The sequence below is a fragment of the Dryobates pubescens genome, chromosome 3 (assembly GCF_014839835.1).
Source record: "Dryobates pubescens isolate bDryPub1 chromosome 3, bDryPub1.pri, whole genome shotgun sequence".
NCBI classification, from domain to species: Eukaryota; Metazoa; Chordata; class Aves; order Piciformes; family Picidae; genus Dryobates; species Dryobates pubescens.
Genome location: NC_071614.1, coordinates 2,382,501 through 2,401,326, shown reverse-complemented (window position 1 = coordinate 2,401,326; position 18,826 = coordinate 2,382,501). Strand labels below are relative to the sequence as shown.

Here is an 18,826-nt window from a genome sequence, read left to right as displayed (position 1 = left end):
CACCCTGGGCATTGTGCTCCTGGGCAAGCTGCTGTGAGTGACCCTGATGTAGCAGGGTATGCAGTGTAAATCTGCATTCTCTTAGAGGTCTTTGCCAAGCAAAATGATTCTATGAGTCTGTGAGCCTGTGAGTCTATGACTCTATGAGTCTATGACTCTATGAGTCTGTGATTCTATGATATGAAGCACACAAAGCAGTTCTATCACTCTCTGAATGCCAGCAATGCCTTCCTGTAGCTTTGCACACATACTTAACCTTACTCACACATTTAATCAGTCTTTCATATCTTTGCTGTTTCTTTCAGCAAGTGATGGAGTAGCCACCACTTTCCTTTGGATGGATTATGCCACATGTGAACTGCCTGCTGCTCCTTCTGCCAGAACAAGGAAAGCTCTTCCCTTCCACTTGTTAAATAGCAGCGAGAAGCTTCTGAATGGCTCGGGCTGAGGGCAGACCATCAGTTGAATGGGAGCTGCACTTCTCCTGCTGAAATATCTGAAGCTAAGGGTTTGGAAGAGAGGTGCTTGCAGAGATGACCCACTTACAGGCTGGGCTGAGCCCAGAGACTATAGAAAAAGCCCGCCTGGAACTGAATGAGAACCCAGACATTTTGCACCAGGACATCCAGCAGGTCAGGGACATGATCATCACCAGGCCTGACATTGGGTTTTTACGCACGGATGATGCCTTCATCTTGAGGTTCCTGAGAGCCAGAAAGTTTCACCAAACGGAGGCCTTCAGACTGCTGGCTCAGTACTTCCAGTACCGCCAGTTAAACCTGGATATGTTCAAGAACTTCAAGGCAGACGACCCGGGGATCAAACGGGCTCTGACCGACGGCTTCCCGGGGGTGCTGGAGAATCGCGACCACTGTGGCAGGAAGATCCTTCTGCTTTTTGCAGCCAACTGGGATCAGAGTAGGTAAATGTAGATAGTGTCCTTATCTTTTTACACACCCTCACCCTCAGCTCCCGCTGGCGTGCTCCTGACCGTGCTTGAAGCAGCAGGGGCCGTTTTCAGTGAAACATTTGAGTCCATTCCGGCAGACCTTTCATCTGCTCTGATCACTTCTCATGCTTAGAATCATCAGAGGATCAATAAGGTTGGAAAAGACCTCAGAGATCATCCAGTCCAACCTGTCACCCAACACCTCATGACTAAATAAACCATGGCTTCAAGTGCCACTCCAATCCCTTTTTAAACACCTCCAGGGATGGGGACTCCACCACCTCCCTGGGCAGCACATTCCAATGGCTAACAACTCTCTCTGGGAAGAACTTTCTCCTCACCTCCAGCCTAAACTTCCCCTGGCACAGCTTGAGACTGTGTCCTCTTGTTCTGGTGCTGGTTGCCTGGGAGAAGAGACCAAGCCCCACCTGCCTACAACCTCCCTTCAGGCAGTTGTAGAGAGCAATAAGGTCTCCCCTGAGCCTCCTCTTCTTCAGACATAACACCCCTGGAGTGTGTCTGATAAGTAGCTCATGGTTGGTTGTTTTTCCCCCCCCCAACTATTCCCATCTTTTAGCCACACCATGTCTGTTTGCTGTACATACATGAATGCCTTCTCTATAATTTCCTCAGCAGCATCACAGACCAGCCAAGCAGGTTGAGAGAAAGCAAGTGTCTCAAAGCATACGGGGGTTCCTTATAGCTCTCCTGGTGCAGAAGGAACTGACTATATTTATTCCATCTCCAAACTTCTTAACAGATCTCTTTTGTTGTTGTTGGTGGTGGTGGTTTTGGTAAGTTTTAACCATTTCAGGGATTACAGCCTGTGTTATGAGGTGTTCAGGAGGAGACTTGATAGGGTGCTTGGTTGCATGGTTTAGTTGATTAGGTGGTGTTGGATGATAGGTTGGATGCAATGATCTTGAAGGTCTCTTCCAACCTGGTCTGGTCTGGTCTGGTCTGGTCTGGTCTATTCTATTCTATTCTATTCTATTCTATTCTATTCTATTCTATTCTATTATCTCCACAAGCTGCAGCAGGATTTCTACATGCTCTGGTTGCTGTACATTTGCCAGTCTGAGCAGTGGGAGAGCCATGCAATGCATGTTTTCTGTTCAGGTCATTTCCTTACAGAATGCTATGAACAAAGATCTCTCCCAGCCACTGTTTAAAAACATGATGGCCTGGAATGTTAATGTGATTAGTCAGCTTTCACTAACCATTTGAAGTGAGAGAGGAAAGGGGCTAGGCCAGGAATATCATGTTCACATTGTCCTCTTCACCAGAAGTCCTTCCACTCCATCTTCCCTCCCTTCATGGTGAGATGGAGAAATTCAAGCAGTGTCACGTGTTTTAACCCAAATTAGACCAAAGAACAGAACTCAGATTCAAGTTTTGAATAGCATAAATTCTGCTGAGTTCCAGGGAGGATTTTAGAATAGAATAGAGTAGAATAGAATAGAATAGAATAGAATAGAATAGAATAGAATAGAATAGAATAGAATAGAATAGAATAGAATAGAATAGAATAGAATAGAATAGAATTAACCAGGTTGGAAAAGACCTTTGAGATCATCCAGTCCAACCTATCACCCAACACCCTCTAATCAACTAAGCCATTTCTCGTGGTCTAGAGTTGTCCATGCCAGTGTCTCATCCTGAAGAGTCAGCAAGTTGGAGCTTGGACTTTATGTTCTAGAAATGATTAGAGAACTGTACACAAGCCTGCAGTTCTTCATGACAGCTGTTTGCTGGGAAAACCTTCCATCTCCATGTGAAAATGGAGTTCAGGAGGGTTTCTCATTTTCCTCTGCATGTGCAGATCTAGTAAATAAATGTTGTGGGAAAAGCCAAAAGCATTGGGTGAAAACCAGAACTGAAGCTGGTGCTAGATGGCCTATTGACTAGAAAGGAGCCAGCAGCTCACCTCCTGCCTTTCTTCCAGCCCCAAACCCCTTCCTCTAGCAATTGGCCTGGAAAGAAAGAGGAATGAACAGGGATCCTGAATTAATTGAAGGTTTCAGCTTCAGAGGGCAGAAGCAATGAGGATCTGCTGGCTGCATTAAGGGATTTTGGTATTATACAGAGCCAGCTTTGGGATTCTGATCCCTCAACAAAATGAATCCTTGTGATTAACCTTGTACATCAGGTCCTACTCTAGGAAAGCTGAGAGTGCTGCTGTCTAAGGCTCCTGCAATGAGATTTGGAAAGGACATTGATTCCTGCTGGATTCTGGCTCAGATTTTCTCCATCTGTGTATATGTGTGCATCTGTGTGTGCCTGTCCCCATCCCTGGAGGGCTTTCAAAGCTGTGTAGATGTGGTGCTGAAGGATGTGGTGCAGTGGTGACCTGGCAGTGCTGGGTTAAGGGTTGGACTTGGGGATCTTAAAGGTCTCTTTCAACCAAAGTAATTGTTTAATTCCTCTATGGATTCCAACAACAAGAAGTATAATTCCTGTGGGCTTTTGTAGCTTTCCAAGTACAGCAGGGGTTTGCAATAGGATTTGGGCTGTAAGTAAATAGAGGGATGGCCTCTTCCTTTTTTACTGTCTGAAGGCACCAACAAGAGCAAAAGCTGTTAAGGACCAGGGCATGGTGAGTGCCATGTCCCATCAAGCAGCAGGGAAGCAGGTTATTAACCAGAAGAAAAGTATTTTCATGTATATTCCCCCCCAAAACCTTGAAGAAGCAGGCATTGTGCAGCTCTCACTCACATGTGTCTGGAGGACCCTTTCTGGAGATGTGTGTTTGGTGATGCCAAGATGCTTCCAAGCTCCCATTTCAGCTGGGTGCTAATGAAATCAATCAGCATCTTGTGATGCTGACATGCAGGAGTAAGAGCTCAGCCTTCAGCACGCCTTTCCTAACTTTAATCTCATTTGCAGCTGGCTGTCTTCTCTTTGTTATGATTAAATCATCATTCAGAAAGGATGATTCACAAAGAAGCCATAATCTGTAAAGGATCACTCTGAATCAGCATAGCTAGAATCCATAAACTGATTTTTCAGCCCAGTTAAACTCCTGGGCATATTCCTTGCCAAGGATGCAGAAGCAGCATCAGAACTTTTTGGTCTTAGGAATGCATTGATTTTTGAATGAAAATGCCATTGTTTGTGCAGTGTGACTGCTGGGACACATCAAATCCAAGGTGTTCTTAAGGGATTCCCTGCATCAAAGACAAAACCTCCTCTCTGGGCTTTTAGAAACGTTTGTAATCTCATCTTCAGGACTGTCCCTGATCTCACAGCTCTAGAAACCAGGTTTGCACAGCATTGCTGAGACTGGAATAGACTTCTGAGATCATCAAGTCCAGCCTATGACCTAACACCACCACATTTCATTTCCAGTCTCACTGTTGCCAGGTTCAGCTTCAGCTTCAATCTGCTGGGGTTTGTGTGTGTGTTTGTGCTGTTTAAAGGGACCACAAGAATGTGTCAGCTCCCCATGTTTGTACTTTTGTGTCCTGACCACGTCATCCCTTAACCTACTTTTGAGTTCACTGAGGATGCAGCACTGTAGGGCACGTTACTGCCAGGCAAGAAGGAGATAGAACATTAGCTGCTCTCCAGCAGTGGTTCCTGTGCTCACTTTAAACCATGCTGAATGTAAAACAGCCAACCCACTTTTCCCTGAGGACAAAACCTTGTGTTGACCACAAGGTAAAAGACATCCTTGTGGGCAGCCAGCACAGCAAAGACAATGCTCTGCAAATGCTGCACTACCTTCACGTCTTGCAGGGTATTTATGCTGCCAAAGCTTAAACAGATGGAACTTCTTCACTCTCAGAATCAGGAAGATTTTGTCTCCATCACTCTTTTCTGGGCCTTTCCTGTCATTGTAGCTTTCTTGCTAATGTGCAGATGGGTGATCTGAACACAAGCTTTCACTGATAAACCATCATGTGGCAACGCCATCTCTTCTGTTCAGTTCTTCCCTGCTCTTAGAGATGGTTGTGGCTGTTTTCTTAGCTGCTCTGTCACATTTGGAGCTCATGTTCAGCTCAAATCAGCTTCCAAGGCACTGTTTCCCGAAATACAGACACCAGTGGTAAATGTGTCATCCATTCTCACCCATAATGTGGGCACAGTCTAGCATGTGATTCACGCTCTTCTGCAGAGCTAAAGCTGCCCTCCTCATCTCTTCTCCTTGCATGGGTTTGTGACACCTGCAAAGTTCAGGGACAAGAATTTCATTTTTGTTTCCACATCACTGGGAAAAAACAAAACATTATTGACCATAACCTGTTTGATAATTAGGGGAAAACCCACAAGGAATGATAATTCCTGGGGCAAAATCACGGGCTGGGCTCCGTCATGCTGCCAGGGTTTCCTTCGTTTAGCATGTGCTGCACTGCTTCAGTTTTGCTCTATTTTTAAGATCAGCTTCTTAGAGATGATGTCAACACTTTCACTCAAGGCCCTGCATGGCATATTTTGGACCTGTTAGTTAATGTTGCTCACATGTGGCACAGAACAGAAAAACTGCAGGGGGGTTGAATAAGTGGGAACGAGCAGAGGGGCAGAGAAGCCAGTGGTCAGCTCAGTTCCACACAGAGGGAGAGGGGAAATGTTGAGCTTTGTTGCTACTGTACACTTGAGAACTCACTTTGATCAGAGCTCAGTCCTCAGAGGTGCAGAACAGTCCAAACACAAGCTGAGAACTCACATCCAGGTGGGTTTTGAATGTCTCCAGAGAAGGAGACTCCACAACCTCTCTGGGCAGCCTGCTCCAGGGCTCCAGCAGCCTCACAGGGAAAAAGTTTTTCCTTATATTCACGTGGAAGTTCATGGGTTCCAGCTTGCACCCATTGACCCCTGTCCTATCATTGGACATCCTTGAGCAGAGCCTGGCTCCAGCCTCCCCACATTGCCCTGCACATCTTTATCAACAGGAATGAGGGCACCCCTCAGGCTCCTCTGTTCCAGCTCCCCGGAGGTGTTCCACTGCCTGCAGCAGCTTTGTGGCTCTGTGCTGGGCTCTTTCAAGGAGTCTCCTGAGGTCCTTCTTGAACTGAGGGGCCCAGAACTGGACACAATATTCCAGATTTGACCTCATCAGGGCAGAATAGAGGGGGAGGAAAACCTCTCTCAACCTATTAACCACAGCCCTTCTAATACACCCCAGGGATGCCTTGGCCTTCCTGGCCACAAGGGCACATTGCCCATTGCCTTTTGCAGGAAACTGGTAATTAATTTCTGCCTTCATGTCTGGACTTCTGTGTCTTAGAAGCTGTCACATAGCTCAAAAAAATTCTCTAAGTTAGATGGAGAGAACTGCTGCTAGCCATAAATTCTCTTTTATTAACCAAGGAATCTCCAATGTCAGCTGCTCACCATTCTGCAGGGAAGTGCACTGAGCCAGGCTAAAGGGCAAGGCAGCACAATGCAGTAGTGGGAAACCAACAGCTGCAAATATTTTGAAGGATCCTGATAGGAAAAATGATGTCCTTGCAGAGAATGCTGCTGGTGCTGTAATTACATGGATGTTATCATCAGCAGATCCTGTTGGTATAAATGCATATGTCTCAAGTGCTGATTATTCCAATATATTTCAAGGGTAATCTCCAATGTTTAGTAGAATATGAAGGGATAAACATCTGTTGAAACTGATTTATGGTCACAGGCAAACTGTGGCAACAACTCAGCCTCATAGCTGCTGAAATACGGCCAGCTTGACACCAGAATGCTTTCTACGCTGCACGTCTTTGGGTTTGCTTAGAATCAGAGAGTCCTGGAATGGTTTGGGTTGGAAGGGACCTTTCAAGGTCATCTACTGAGTTCTGCAGTCAGCAGAGACATCATCAACTAGAGCACGTTACTCAGAGTCCCAAACAACCTGACCTGGAGTGGTTCCAGGGATGGGGCATCTCCATACCTCCAGGGATGGTGACATCTCCATACCTCCAGGGCTGGTGACTCCACCACCTCCCTCTTCCAGTGCCTGAAAACCTCTTCTGTGAAGACATTTTTCCTAATATCCAACCTGAACCTCCCTTGGCACAACCTGAGGCTCTTTCCTCTTGTCCTGTCCCTTGGTGCATGTGAGAAGAGACCAACCTCCAGGTCACCCCAACCTCATTTCAGGGAGCTGTAGAGAGCAAGAAGGTCTCCCTTTAGCTTCCTTTTCCAAAGACTGAACAACCCCAGTGCCCTCAGCCATTCCTCACAAGAATTGTGTTCAAAGCCCTTCACCAGCTTGGTTGCTCTTGTTTGGATGCTCCAGCACCTCAAGGAAGGAGCTTAGAAGCTCACTGTCCTGAAAAACAATCCCTATTGCATCAATAAATGACTGAGCCAATCTGAAATGGCAGCAGAATTCAGGGTAGCAGAGGAAGGAAGCGTAGCATGGGCAAAATACTCATTTGGGGGAGTAACAGCTGTGCAAATTAAATGTTGGGCAAAGATGACAAAGAGGAGCTCTGTCTTGAAATGTTTTAATTTGCTTGGAGGCAGCAATTTAATTCAGTTAGTACCATTTCTTATGGAAGTTGCATTTGGGAAGGCAATTGCAACCCATCTGAGTGACAGAAGGATGACATACACAAATGACAGTCCTGGGCAGGGCTGAGAAGGGAATCAAAGGAGAGAGAGAGAAGATGTCTGAAAAAGAGAAAGAAAAACAACAGCTGCGGAAGTTATGAAGCATATGTTGAAGGATGAGAGAGGCTTGACTGAAAGGAGGGGGGGAAAAAATCAGTGGAAGAGGGATAAAGCAATCAAGAAGCTATTGAGAGGGAGGAGAAGGTAACTGGAGGGTGTCAGGCAAAGAGCTGACTAAAGAGCTGTGGACAGTGTCCTGGGGGTGGGTTGGATTTGATGGTCTTGAAGCTCTTTTCCAATCTAAATGACTCTATGAAAGAAGTGGTGCAAGCTCCTGTCTGCCACAGGGCAGAGCACAGAGGTGGAGGCCAGGGGAAGGGATGGAGGCGTGAAGACATTCCAATAAAACAGGCTAACACCTGAACTACTAAAGCTCTTCTGCACAAGAGCTTTTGGCCCCTTCTGGCATGAGCAAGCCAATAAAACAAGGGGAGCATCATAATTAATATGCCATGGCTGGAGACTGGATTCCTAAAGAGAAGAAAATGGAAAGACTCCTTGAGGAAGAGGAAATTTGTTGTGCCTGAAATCCTGATTGCACTCTGATCGCTTTCATGTTTAATAAGTGCGGCAGCCACAGGGGCAGCACAAAAAAGCAGCCATCCCTTGTCCCCAGACCAGGATAATCTCAGCTCTGAAAACTTCCTGGAGAGTCCATTTGTAGCAGGGGACAGAGGGCAAAGGCAGCCAGTTAGCCTCCTGCTGGAACCATTTCCCATCTAACTGCCTGTGCGCTGCTCGTGCTGAGCAAATCTGCATCAGTCAAGATTAATTTTAGAGGGGAAGGTAACATGCAAATATCTTCCTGGGTGTTTTCCCTTTACAGGAAGATGGGATCACTTTGCCACTTCCCCACTGCAGACACGCAGTGGTTGGCACCTTATTTGCATACATTAACATCCTTGGTGCCAGTTATCTGTCATGTATGCAGGAGGAACCACAGCACCAAGCAGTGTTTTGATGCCACATGATTAATAACAATCTATTTGAAAAACAGATATGGATTATTTGTGTAACACCCCATAATATGTCGTTTAGAGAGCCATAATTCAGAGTTTGATTGAACTTGTGAGAGTCTAAGCTCTTGGCTATCATAACAGGATGACAGAGTCACAGCGTGGTGAGGGTTGGGAAGAGCATCCAGTTCAACCCCACCCCCCACTGCTAAAGCAGGGTCACCCACAGCAGCTTGCCCAGGATGACAATGTCCAGGTGGGTTTGGAATCTCTCCAGAGAAGCAGAGGGCTCTGGCACCCTCAGCATATCAATATAGATGAGAAGAAATGGTTTCTTTTCAGAGGCAAATTAGCCCATTCTCTATTTTAACCCTGCCAACCTGCTGTGTAGCAAACCCCTTGTTAGGGACCTGCTGCTGGCTACTGTCACAGCAGGGATTTGAGGCCAGAGGAACCTTTGGTCTGATCCAATAAAACCATTGTCATGCACCCTTTAAAGCACTCAAACTCTCACATAATTCACTGGTTCCCCTTGCCAGTGCTAAACCTTTCACTCTTCTCTTCCTTCTGGCTTCCTTTCACAGTAAATCCAGGAGCTGCCAGCTTGGAGAGGAGAAGGCTCTGGCAAATCTTTACTGCACCCTTTCAGCATTTCAAGGGGCTGATAAGAAAGATGGGGACAGACTTTAGCAGGGCCTGTTGTGACAGGACAAGGGATAATGAGTTTAAACTGAAAGAGGGAGATTTAAACTAGAGAGAAGAAAGAGGTTTTTTTACACTGAGGGTGGTGAGACCCTGGCCCAGGTTGCCCAGAGAGATGCAGATGCCCAGTCCCTGGAACTATTGCAGGTCAGGTTGTTTGGGGTTCTGAGCTACCTGCTCCAGTTGCAGATGTCCCTGCTGACTGCAGGGGGTTGGAGAGGTGACCTTCAGTTCCAACCCAAACCATTCTATGGTTCTATGAATGTTAAACATGCAGAGATCAGTCTGCAGGATATATGTGGTGGCTGTACTCCCTTGGGAGTGCCAGGGTAAGTCTTAACACACATCATTTCTTTTGTATAGGTATTTATGATCAGAGAGATCCACAGCAGAGTGTGATAACCTTATCTAAGGCATCTCCATCCTCTCTTGTTATCTTGGACCTGTGATCCCTTAAGCTGTTCTCTGTTTCTGAGTAAGAATGCATTGCCTTGTTTTGCCAGGGATAATCCTACCCATCTGTTGTGTAAGTACAAAGGGGAAATGTGATTTGTACTGAAAGGGAAAGAGTCTGCTGAAAAACCCTGCTTCCAACTGCACTGCAACATTCACTTGAAAATGGAGATACAAAGAAAAAGGAGGAGGAATAAACCCTGACCTAGGGAGAGGCGGTAGGAAATCTTTCCATTTCTGAGGGTCTCATTTACATGGAAGCCACTTTTAGCTGGCTACTGCAATTGAAATTCAGCTTCACTCTGATAGAGCCTTCAATTCTGCCTGAATAAAAGAGCTTTGTGAGTCTGGGGAAAATGGCAATTTTTGTGGGCAGGAGCTGCCTTTCCTTTTCCCAGCACCACGCTATTGTTCCCTGCTAAAAGGTACACACAGGTACAGGGACACTGCCTTGCTCTCAGAGAACATTTCAAATGCTTCATTTAAAAGTAATTCAGGATCATTTGGGGGGTTACTTCAAAAAGAGGCTTAGCAGATGTGGAGTCCCTGTTAAAAGCCCTCCTGAGACACCAGACCTGCCTGCCATTACTGCTTTAGTCCTGGCTGACATGTTTGTCTCTACTGGAATTTCCTCACCCCTTGGTTGGTTAAATAAGATATTCACCACTGGTTAGCAGAGAAAATACTGACTGGGCACAAAAGGATTTGGGGGCAAGGATGGGCTACACATGGAACAATACAAATCCTCCTATAGCTAAAGGTTTACCTTAAGAAAAGGTGGTAGTAAAAAGTTCCTTCCCCATTTCCATGGGGATACAGGATAAGAGCAAATGAAGTCATAGATTCATAGAATGGGTTGGGTTGGGTTGGAAGGGACCTTAAAGATCATCCAGTTCCAACCCCCTGCCGTGGGCAGGGACACCTCCCATCAGCCCAGGCTGCTCAAAGTCTCATCCAGGGAGGGGAAATCCACAGCCTCCCTGGACAACTGATCCCAGTGTCTCCCCACCCTCACTGGATCTTCCTAATCTCTATCCTGAGTCTCCCCTCCTCAAGTTTGAAACCAATCCCCTTCATCCTATCACTACAGGCCCCTGTGAAATGTCCCTTCTCAGCTTTCCTGTTAAGCTGATTCAGGACCTGGAGGTAACTGAGGCATTAAGCTGATTCAGGACCTGAAGAGGTAACTGAGGCACTCTGTGGAACCCTCATCACTGGGAATTTGGTTTTTTTACTGAAGAATAGAGAAGAGAAGAGAAGAGAAGAGAAGAGAAGAGAAGAGAAGAGAAGAGAAGAGAAGAGAAGAGAAGAGAAGAGAAGAGAAGAGAAGAGAAGAGAAGAGAAGAGAAGAGAAGAGAAGAGAAGAGAAGAGAAGAGAAGAGAAGAGAAGAGAAGAGAAGAGAAGAGAAGAGAAGAGAAGAGAAGAGAAGAGAAGAGAAGAGAAGAGAAGAGAAGAGAAGAGAAGAGAAGAGAAGAGAAGAGAAGAGAAGTAACTGTTTAGGCTGGAGGTGAGGAGAAAGTTCTTCCCAGGAGGAGTAATTTGCCTTTGGAATGTGCTGCCCAGGGAGGTGGTGGAATCACTGTCCTTGGAGGTGTTCAAACAAGGCCTAGATGTGGCACTTGGAGCCATGGTTTAGTTGTCAGGAGGTGTTGGTGTTAGGCAATAGGTTGGACTTGATGATCTCTGAGGTCTTTTCCAAGCTGGTTGATTCTATGATTCTAAGTCAGAGACACTTAGTTGTGACGATGCAGAGCAGGAGGTGCAAGCGATGCTCTGAGGTAACTTCCCATCCCCCACTGCTAGGATTCATTTTGCTTTGTCAAAAGCCTCTGAGGAGGATAAACTCCAAAAGTGCTTTACAGCATCTTGCAATTTAAGAGCATAAACATTCTGTCAGTAGGATCTGGTATGGAAAAGTCCAATAGATTATCTTGTCTATAAGAAACGTTGTGTAAAAGCAAGGTTCCCATCTGGGATTCTGAATACATGCTGGGTGATTTATGCCTCAATTATAGCTGAAAATGGATAGTTCTGGTATTTTATAGTGTTCCAGTGCTGTTATTTCTTACAATGGAGCTGTGTTGCCCGCTCACTGTGTGCCAAGGGAGATAATGGTCACAGAACTGATTGTCTCCAAGGTCTATTGCAGGCTCCTCGCTGGATGAGAGCCTCTGGGAAACCACCAACTAAAGCAGGCATCCTGATTTGGGGTAAAGCTTCCTACGCCTTATCTGTGGTGTGGAACAGTGCCTAGGTAGGCAGCCCAGCTGGAAATAGTTTGGAAATACTTGAAGGGTGGGTGTCAAGAGGAAGGGGTCAGTCTCTTCAGTGGTGTCCTGTGACAGGGCAAGGGGCAATGGATGCACAGTGGAACACAGGAAGCTCCACCTCAACAGAAGGGAAAACTCCTTTAATCTAAAGGTGCTGGAGCCCTGCAGCAGGCTGCCCAGAGGGGCTGTGGATTCTCCTTCTTTGAAGACTTCCAAGAGCTATCTGTGTGTGTTCCTGTGTGGCCTGCCCTAGATGATCCTGTTTTGGCAGGGGGGTTGGACTCAATGATCTTGTCCAGAGAAGGGCAACGAGGCTGGGGAGGGATCTGGAGCACAAGCCCTGTGAGGAGAGGCTGAGGGAGCTGGGGGTGTCCAGCCTGGAGAAGAGGGGGCTCAGGGGAGACCTTAGTGCTGTCTACAACTACCTGAAGAGAGGTTGTAGCCAGGAGGGGATTGGTCTCTTCTCCCAGGCACCCAGCACCAGAACAAGAGGACACAGTCTCAAGCTGTGCCAGGGGAGGTGTAGGCTGTAGGTGACGAGAAAGTTCTTCCCAGAGAGAGTTGTTAGCCATTGGAATGTGCTGCCCAGGGTGGTGGTGGAGTCACCATCCCTGGAGGTGTTCAAGAGGGGACTGGATGTGGCACTTGGTGCCATGGTTTAGTAGTCCTGAGGTGTTGGGTGACAGGTTGGACTGGATGATCTTTGAGGTCTCTTCCAACCTTGGTGATTCTGTGATCTAGAGAGGTCCCTTCCAACCCCTTCCATTCTGTGATCCCACGATCCTCAGCAATAATATTCCTTTGGTGAGGTAAGAGATGTGACAGCAAGGAAACAGGGAATGGTGTGCAGGTTAGTGAAGCTCAGCAAAGAAATGATGGAAAACTCTTGAATGACCTAGAAGAGCAGAATTTAATAGGCAGCAAAAAAAAAAGGCCTAAATGCCCTGCAAGACCACGTTGGGGTCAAATATGTGGCAACATCTTGTCTGCAGGTCCTTTCTGCTGCCTTAACTGTGCAGTCTCCTCTGGATTTTTTTTCAATTATTTTTAACCTTTTAAGAAAGAAAAAAAAAAAAGCCACAAAGCAACCCCATCAGGTCATTAGGGACAGCACAATTAAGAAGTGTGCTTATTGTGCAGTGGTGGTCAGAAAAGTTAATTAGGTGTTCAGCTGCATTCAGAATGAGGTGGAAAATAAAGGGGAAAAGATAACACATCCTTTTTAGCTCTGCTGATATTCCAAACTCAACTGGAATACTGAATGCACTCTGCATTGTCTCACCCCAGCAAGAAGGGGAAGGGGGGGGGGGGAAATTAACTCTCCAGAAAGAAAATACAGAGCAATGAAAGGAATTCATTAATGCTATGAACAAAGTGAGGTAATCACATCAGGAGGCAGCAAAAGGTCCAGGATCGTCTCACATGGAAAGATGCAGAAGATGCAGTGGAGTCCTGTGTGCAGTTCTGGGCCACTCAGTTTAGGAAGGAGGTTGACTTGCTGGAAGGTGTCCAGAGAAGGGCAACAAAGCTGGGGAGGGGCTTGGAGCACAGCCCTGTGAGGAGAGGCTGAGGGGGCTGGGGTTGCTTAGCCTGCAGAAGAGGAGGCTCAGGGGAGACCTCATTGCTCTCTACAGCTCCCTGAAGGGAGGTTGTAGCCAAGTGGGGGTTGGTCTCTTCTCCCAGGCAACCAGCACCTGAACAAGAGGTCACAGTCTCAAGCTGTGCCAGGGGAGGTTTAGGCTGGAGGTTAGGAAGAAATTCTACACAGAGAGAGTGATTGTCCATTGGAATGTGCTGCCCAGGGAGGTGGTGGAGTCGCCATCATTGGAGGTGTTTAGGAGGAGACTTGATAGGGTGCTTGGTGCCATGGTTTAGCTGATTAGGTGGTGTTGGGTGATAGGTTGGACTCGATGATCTTGAAGGTCCCTTCCCTTCCCTTCCCTTCCCTTCCCTTCCCTTCCCTTCCCTTCCCTTCCCTTCCCTTCCCTTCCCTTCCCTTCCCTTCCCTTCCCTTCCCTTCCCTTCCCTTCCCTTCCCTTCCCTTCCCTTCCCTTCCCTTCCCTTCCCTTCCCTTCCCTTCCCTTCCCTTCCCTTCCCTTCCCTTCCCTTCCCTTCCCTTCCCTTCCCTTCCCTTCCCTTCCCTTCCCTTCCCTTCCCTTCTAGAAGATAGAGGGCGAGGAGATGGCATTACACACAGAGAACGTGACAGCAGGGAGACTGAATCGCTGGTGTCATCTGTGCCTCCTTCTAATAACAGAACAAAGAAGCTGTATAATTGCTTCCTGTGATTAAGCAGGGGCTTCATGATGTTCCCAAGAAAACCCTTTCCCTTTCTGTAATGAAAAATTAACCTGTGGGATGCAGCGCTGCAAGAAATTGGGCAAAGAGCTGAGTGTGGTGCCAGGATGGATTGTGATGTCAGGAGAGAGTAAGCAAAGGCTAGTGATCACAAAACAAACAAACCCACAGAGCTCATCAGTCCTAATGCTCCTACCCATAAGTCATTCATGAACCAGCATTTGTTTTGCTCATGGTTACTACAGCTGTGCTCGGAGAGAATGGTGCCCCAAGATCAGTCAAATCACAACAAGGGCTGAAAACTACATCTACAGTATAGAATGGTTTGGGCTGGAAGAACCTTTACAGGTCATCTAGTCCAGCACCCCTGCACTCAGCAGAGTCATCTTCAACTAGCTCAGGTCCTGGCCTGTGACCCTCAGTCTGTTCCTGGGTGTCATCTCCTAAAACTTGGAGACCACTAAGGTGAAACCACCACCAGTTCCTGACTGGGCTCATGCTGAAATGATCTCTTTGCCCACCTTCCCTGTGCTCCTCACAGGGCACACTGCATTTGGGACTACCTAGGCAAATTGCAGCAGTGACTCTGTGGAATTGATTTATTGATTGCATTTAGGGGTTGTAGTGTGGAGCTTTTAGTGATCTCCACAGCATCATAGCACACTCCCTGTGCCTGTCGCTTAGTCCTTCTCAGCAGAGAAACAGGCACAGTGTGCACGCTCTGGGTACTAAAAAGGCAAGAAAATACTGAAATCCTGAAGAAATAAAACAAAGCCACATCCAGAGGGACAGTCATAATTGCACCTGAGGTTCAGTTCTGGCCTTTGCTTTCAGCAGCAGGCTGCAGAGCAGAGCTGCTCGCTGCTCCAGGGAGGCTTCACCCTGCCAGGCACTGAGCTCCGCTGGAGCCCAGCCAAACCATCAGCCCCAGGGCTGGGCTGCCCTCCTGCACCCAGCTGCACTCCAGCTAAGCTCATGCCGTGCTGGGTTGCACTTGCTTTGCCTGCTCCATTTGGGATCAAGCTTCTGGAGAGCTTGGGGAGGGGTTTTTTAATTTTAGAGCTCTCAGGAATGTAACAAATTTCTGCTTTAACTGGGACTGATGCCCTGCTGGATGGTGAGGCAGGTCACACACTCCCAGAATCCCAGCATGGTGGGGGCTGGAAGGGACCTGTGGAGATCATCCACTCAGATCCCTGCTAAAGCAGGGTCACCTCTCTGGGCAGCCTGCTCCAGGCCTCCAGCACCCTCACAGCAAGGGAGATTTTCCTCATGTTTAGTTGGAACCTCCTGGGTTTCAGTTTGTGCCCGTTGCCCCTTGTCCTGTTAGCTCTTGTTCGTCATTGAGAAGATCCTCTCAGGATGCTCTTCTCCAGGCTAAACAGCCCCAGGCCTCTCACCTTTCCTCCTGCAGTCCACTCAAGATCTTTGGAACCTCAGTCCAGCTCTTCCCTGCCTCTGTTGAACTGGGGAGCCCACAGCTGGATGCAATACACCAGATGTGTCCTGAGTAGGGCAGAGTGGAGGAGGAGAACCTGCCTTGACCTGCTGGCCAGATCCTTTCTAAAGCACCCCAGGAGACCATTGGCCTTCATGGCCACGACCACATTGCTGGCTCCTGGTGAGCTTGTTGTTTACCAGCATTCCCAGCTCCTCCTCCATCCCTGGGCTGAGTCAAGAGGAAGAGCAGATGTCACCTCCCCAGTCTCATGTGTGTATCTCTGGTGGAAGCTGGCCCTACCAGAGGTCTAAAGATCCCCTCCACCTGCACTCCCCCTCCCCAAACACAGGAGCTGCAGAGGTTTCTCAGCTGATTGCTCACAAGAAAGGGTCCTTGTGCAGCTTCATTAACATCAGGGACAAAGCATTCATCTGGTGAGGGTGCCCACAGCATGAATGGGTGTGTGTAGGAGGAGATGTGTAACAGACCTCCATGTGCAGCCTGTAATTCCGAGGCTGTTGGTTGCTATGGAGTTCAGCTGAAGTAGAAAGTGGCAGCAAAAAAAAACAACCCACAAACCACCAAAAAAACCAAACCCCCAAACAACTCATAATGCTTGGAGAGAGAAAACCTCCAGCAGAAGCATAACATGGGGAAGAAAGTCACTGAGAGGCAATTTTTGCAAGAGAAAAGAATAAACTGATGCAGTTTTCTTTCTGCAGCTTGGTGCATTCTCCTTTCGCTGGCAGTGCCAGAGGCTTGCAGCTCACTGCAAGCAGGAGGTGGGGACTGGTCTCTTCTCCCTAGTATCAGCTGATAGAACAAGAGCAAATGGCCTCAGGTTGTGCCAGGAGAGGTTCAAGTTGGGTATTAGGAATCATTTCTTTGCTGCAGGAGTGGTCAGGGATTGGCACAGGCTGCCCAGGGTGGTGGTGGAGTCCCCATTCCTAGAGCTGTTCCAGAAACAAAGAAACATGTGGACATGGCACCTGGGGGAATGGTTGGACTTGATGATCTCAGAGGTCTTTTCCAACCCAAACACTTCCATGACTGAATGATTCTGTGATTCTATGACTGCCCTCCATTCAGTGACAACCTAGGCAGGTCTCAGCTTAGTCTCCACTATTCTTTCAGGTGCATCCTTGAGCTAAGCACTTCAGAAACAAAAGGTCTGATAGGCTTTTTCTCTATCCTGGATGTAAAGTCGTTTGGGGTTTTTATTTACAGCCTTACACAACTGCTGTGGAGAAAAAAACTTGCTACCATTTCATTACAAAGCAGGAGAGATGCCTGTCTGAAGCTGACATGCTGGGAGAGCCTGAGATAGCCACACTGGATGTGACAGAGGAATAATTTGGAGCTCTGACATTCACTTGGTGCAACCTGTGTTTTACTCAGGAGGAGTTTTCTCTGTGAATACTCTGGTTCTAGGGGGAAATGAAATAAATCTGTTAACTTTGGCATGACAAGCTGCTGGTCCCCTACAAAACCTCAGATTGTTGGGTAAGGATTTCTCCATGCTGGTGAACTGTTCTGGTTTGGTTTTATCCATCCATCCATCTATCTATCTATCTATCTATCTATCTATCTATCTATCTATCTATCTATCTATCTATCTATTTATTTCCCTCCCAGAAAGTCAGTGTAAATAGCTTGGAATTGTTCTAGGAAGGAAATTATTCATGGCTGGTCAAAATATTCCTTGTGAACATTTGCTGTGCATGCAACCCATTCTCACTGTGGACAGCAGAGAAGCCTTGGTGATTTCTTTGCACATAGGAGCTCTTCAGACCTCAGACAGATGAGACAAACAAGCTTTTTCCAGCACATGAATCAGCTGTGAGCTCCTCTCTTTGGCTGTTCATCTTCTCTGCTGCAAGATTAGTCAAGTGAGTCACCAGGTTTCTCCACCGTTCCTCATTCTGCAGCTTATTCTTCCCGGCTGTCCTTCAGCCAGAGGCTGCCCTGCGTTGTGTGGAGCTCATCTAGCATCATAGAATGGCTCGAGCTGGAAGGGACAGTAAAGGTTATCTGGTTCCAAGCCCCCTACCATGGCAGGGACATCTCCCACTAAGCCAAGCTGCTCAAAAGGAGGGGGCTTTCTTCACCAAAAGGTCATCAAATGTGAAGATCAGGTCTTGCAGTGGTTGGACTGACTGCCACCTCCCCCTGAGGCCAGAGGGGCAGGGCAGCTACTGCAGAGCATGAGGCTGAGTCAAGATGTGACTCCCCAAGGGCTGTGTCAGTAATCTCCAGCGATGTTTTTCAGCAGGGGAAGTGCACTAAAGATCAGATGTTTTCTAGGAACATGCCTGTGCTCAGCTGCTCAGAGAGAGCCATGTCACTGATGCTGTCTGCTTCAAAATGCTTCCTTGCAGTGTGACTTCTCTGACCCCTTGTTTTCCAGCAGTCCTTCAGCCTTATTACCCATGTAGCCCTTCAACAGGACTGGTGGCAGAGGCATGCAAATAGATCATTTCATTTCCCTGCAATGTCTTTATCCCCTTTAATTGTTCCCATTGCACCCTGGTACTCCACTGAGCCTTTTGGCTCTCTCACAGCCTGCTTACACCTCTTATAATTAAGTAATTTCTTCTTATTTATTTTCATGTCATGCCTTTGGCTAATCTCCCACCCCCCCCCCAGATCCCTCAGCTGAACCATCTTCAGTTGTGTTCCTTACCACTGGCTCCTGTTGGGCTAACTTCCCATTTTCCAAAGGGTATTTGAGGAACCCTTCTGTGCTACCTTTCAGCCAAGGCAGAGAGGGTACTCTCCCTCCCTTCTCCTCTTGCTCGTTCTGGGGCTTGTGCAAATCTTTTGTAACTCGTTGGAAGGCTCCACACCGAATCCTTACAGCCCAGTGCACATTCCCCTTTGTGTAACAGTGATTTCTTTCACTTTGGGTGTGTCTGAAAGGGTTAAATCAGCGGGGAGAGGGGTCGGGGGAGGGAAGAGGGCATTTGGCAAAGGAACAAAAGAGATGGACTAACAGAAAGTCGTTCCCTCTTCATGCATAGGAAATTATTTGGATGCAAATCAGTTCCACAGCTGAATGATGTGTCTCAAAGCCTCAAGATGAGGAAGCAGATGGCTTCAGCCTCAAGTGGCACTCTGACTTCTCTCCAGACCCAGCATTCCCAAAGCAGTGTGCTT

At 47.4% G+C, this 18,826-nt stretch overlaps 1 protein-coding gene across 1 annotated transcript in view; it reads left to right on the top strand.

Moving 5' to 3' along the window:
- CLVS1 (clavesin 1) overlaps nt 1–18,826 on the top strand; it is a 69,430-nt gene that overhangs the window by 8,323 nt on the left and 42,281 nt on the right. Inside the window, exon 2 of the mRNA XM_054179248.1 lies at nt 306–922. Within this exon, the coding sequence (XP_054035223.1) occupies nt 534–922 (389 nt within the window). The 5' untranslated portion in view covers nt 306–533. The remainder of the gene's footprint in view (nt 1–305; nt 923–18,826) is intronic.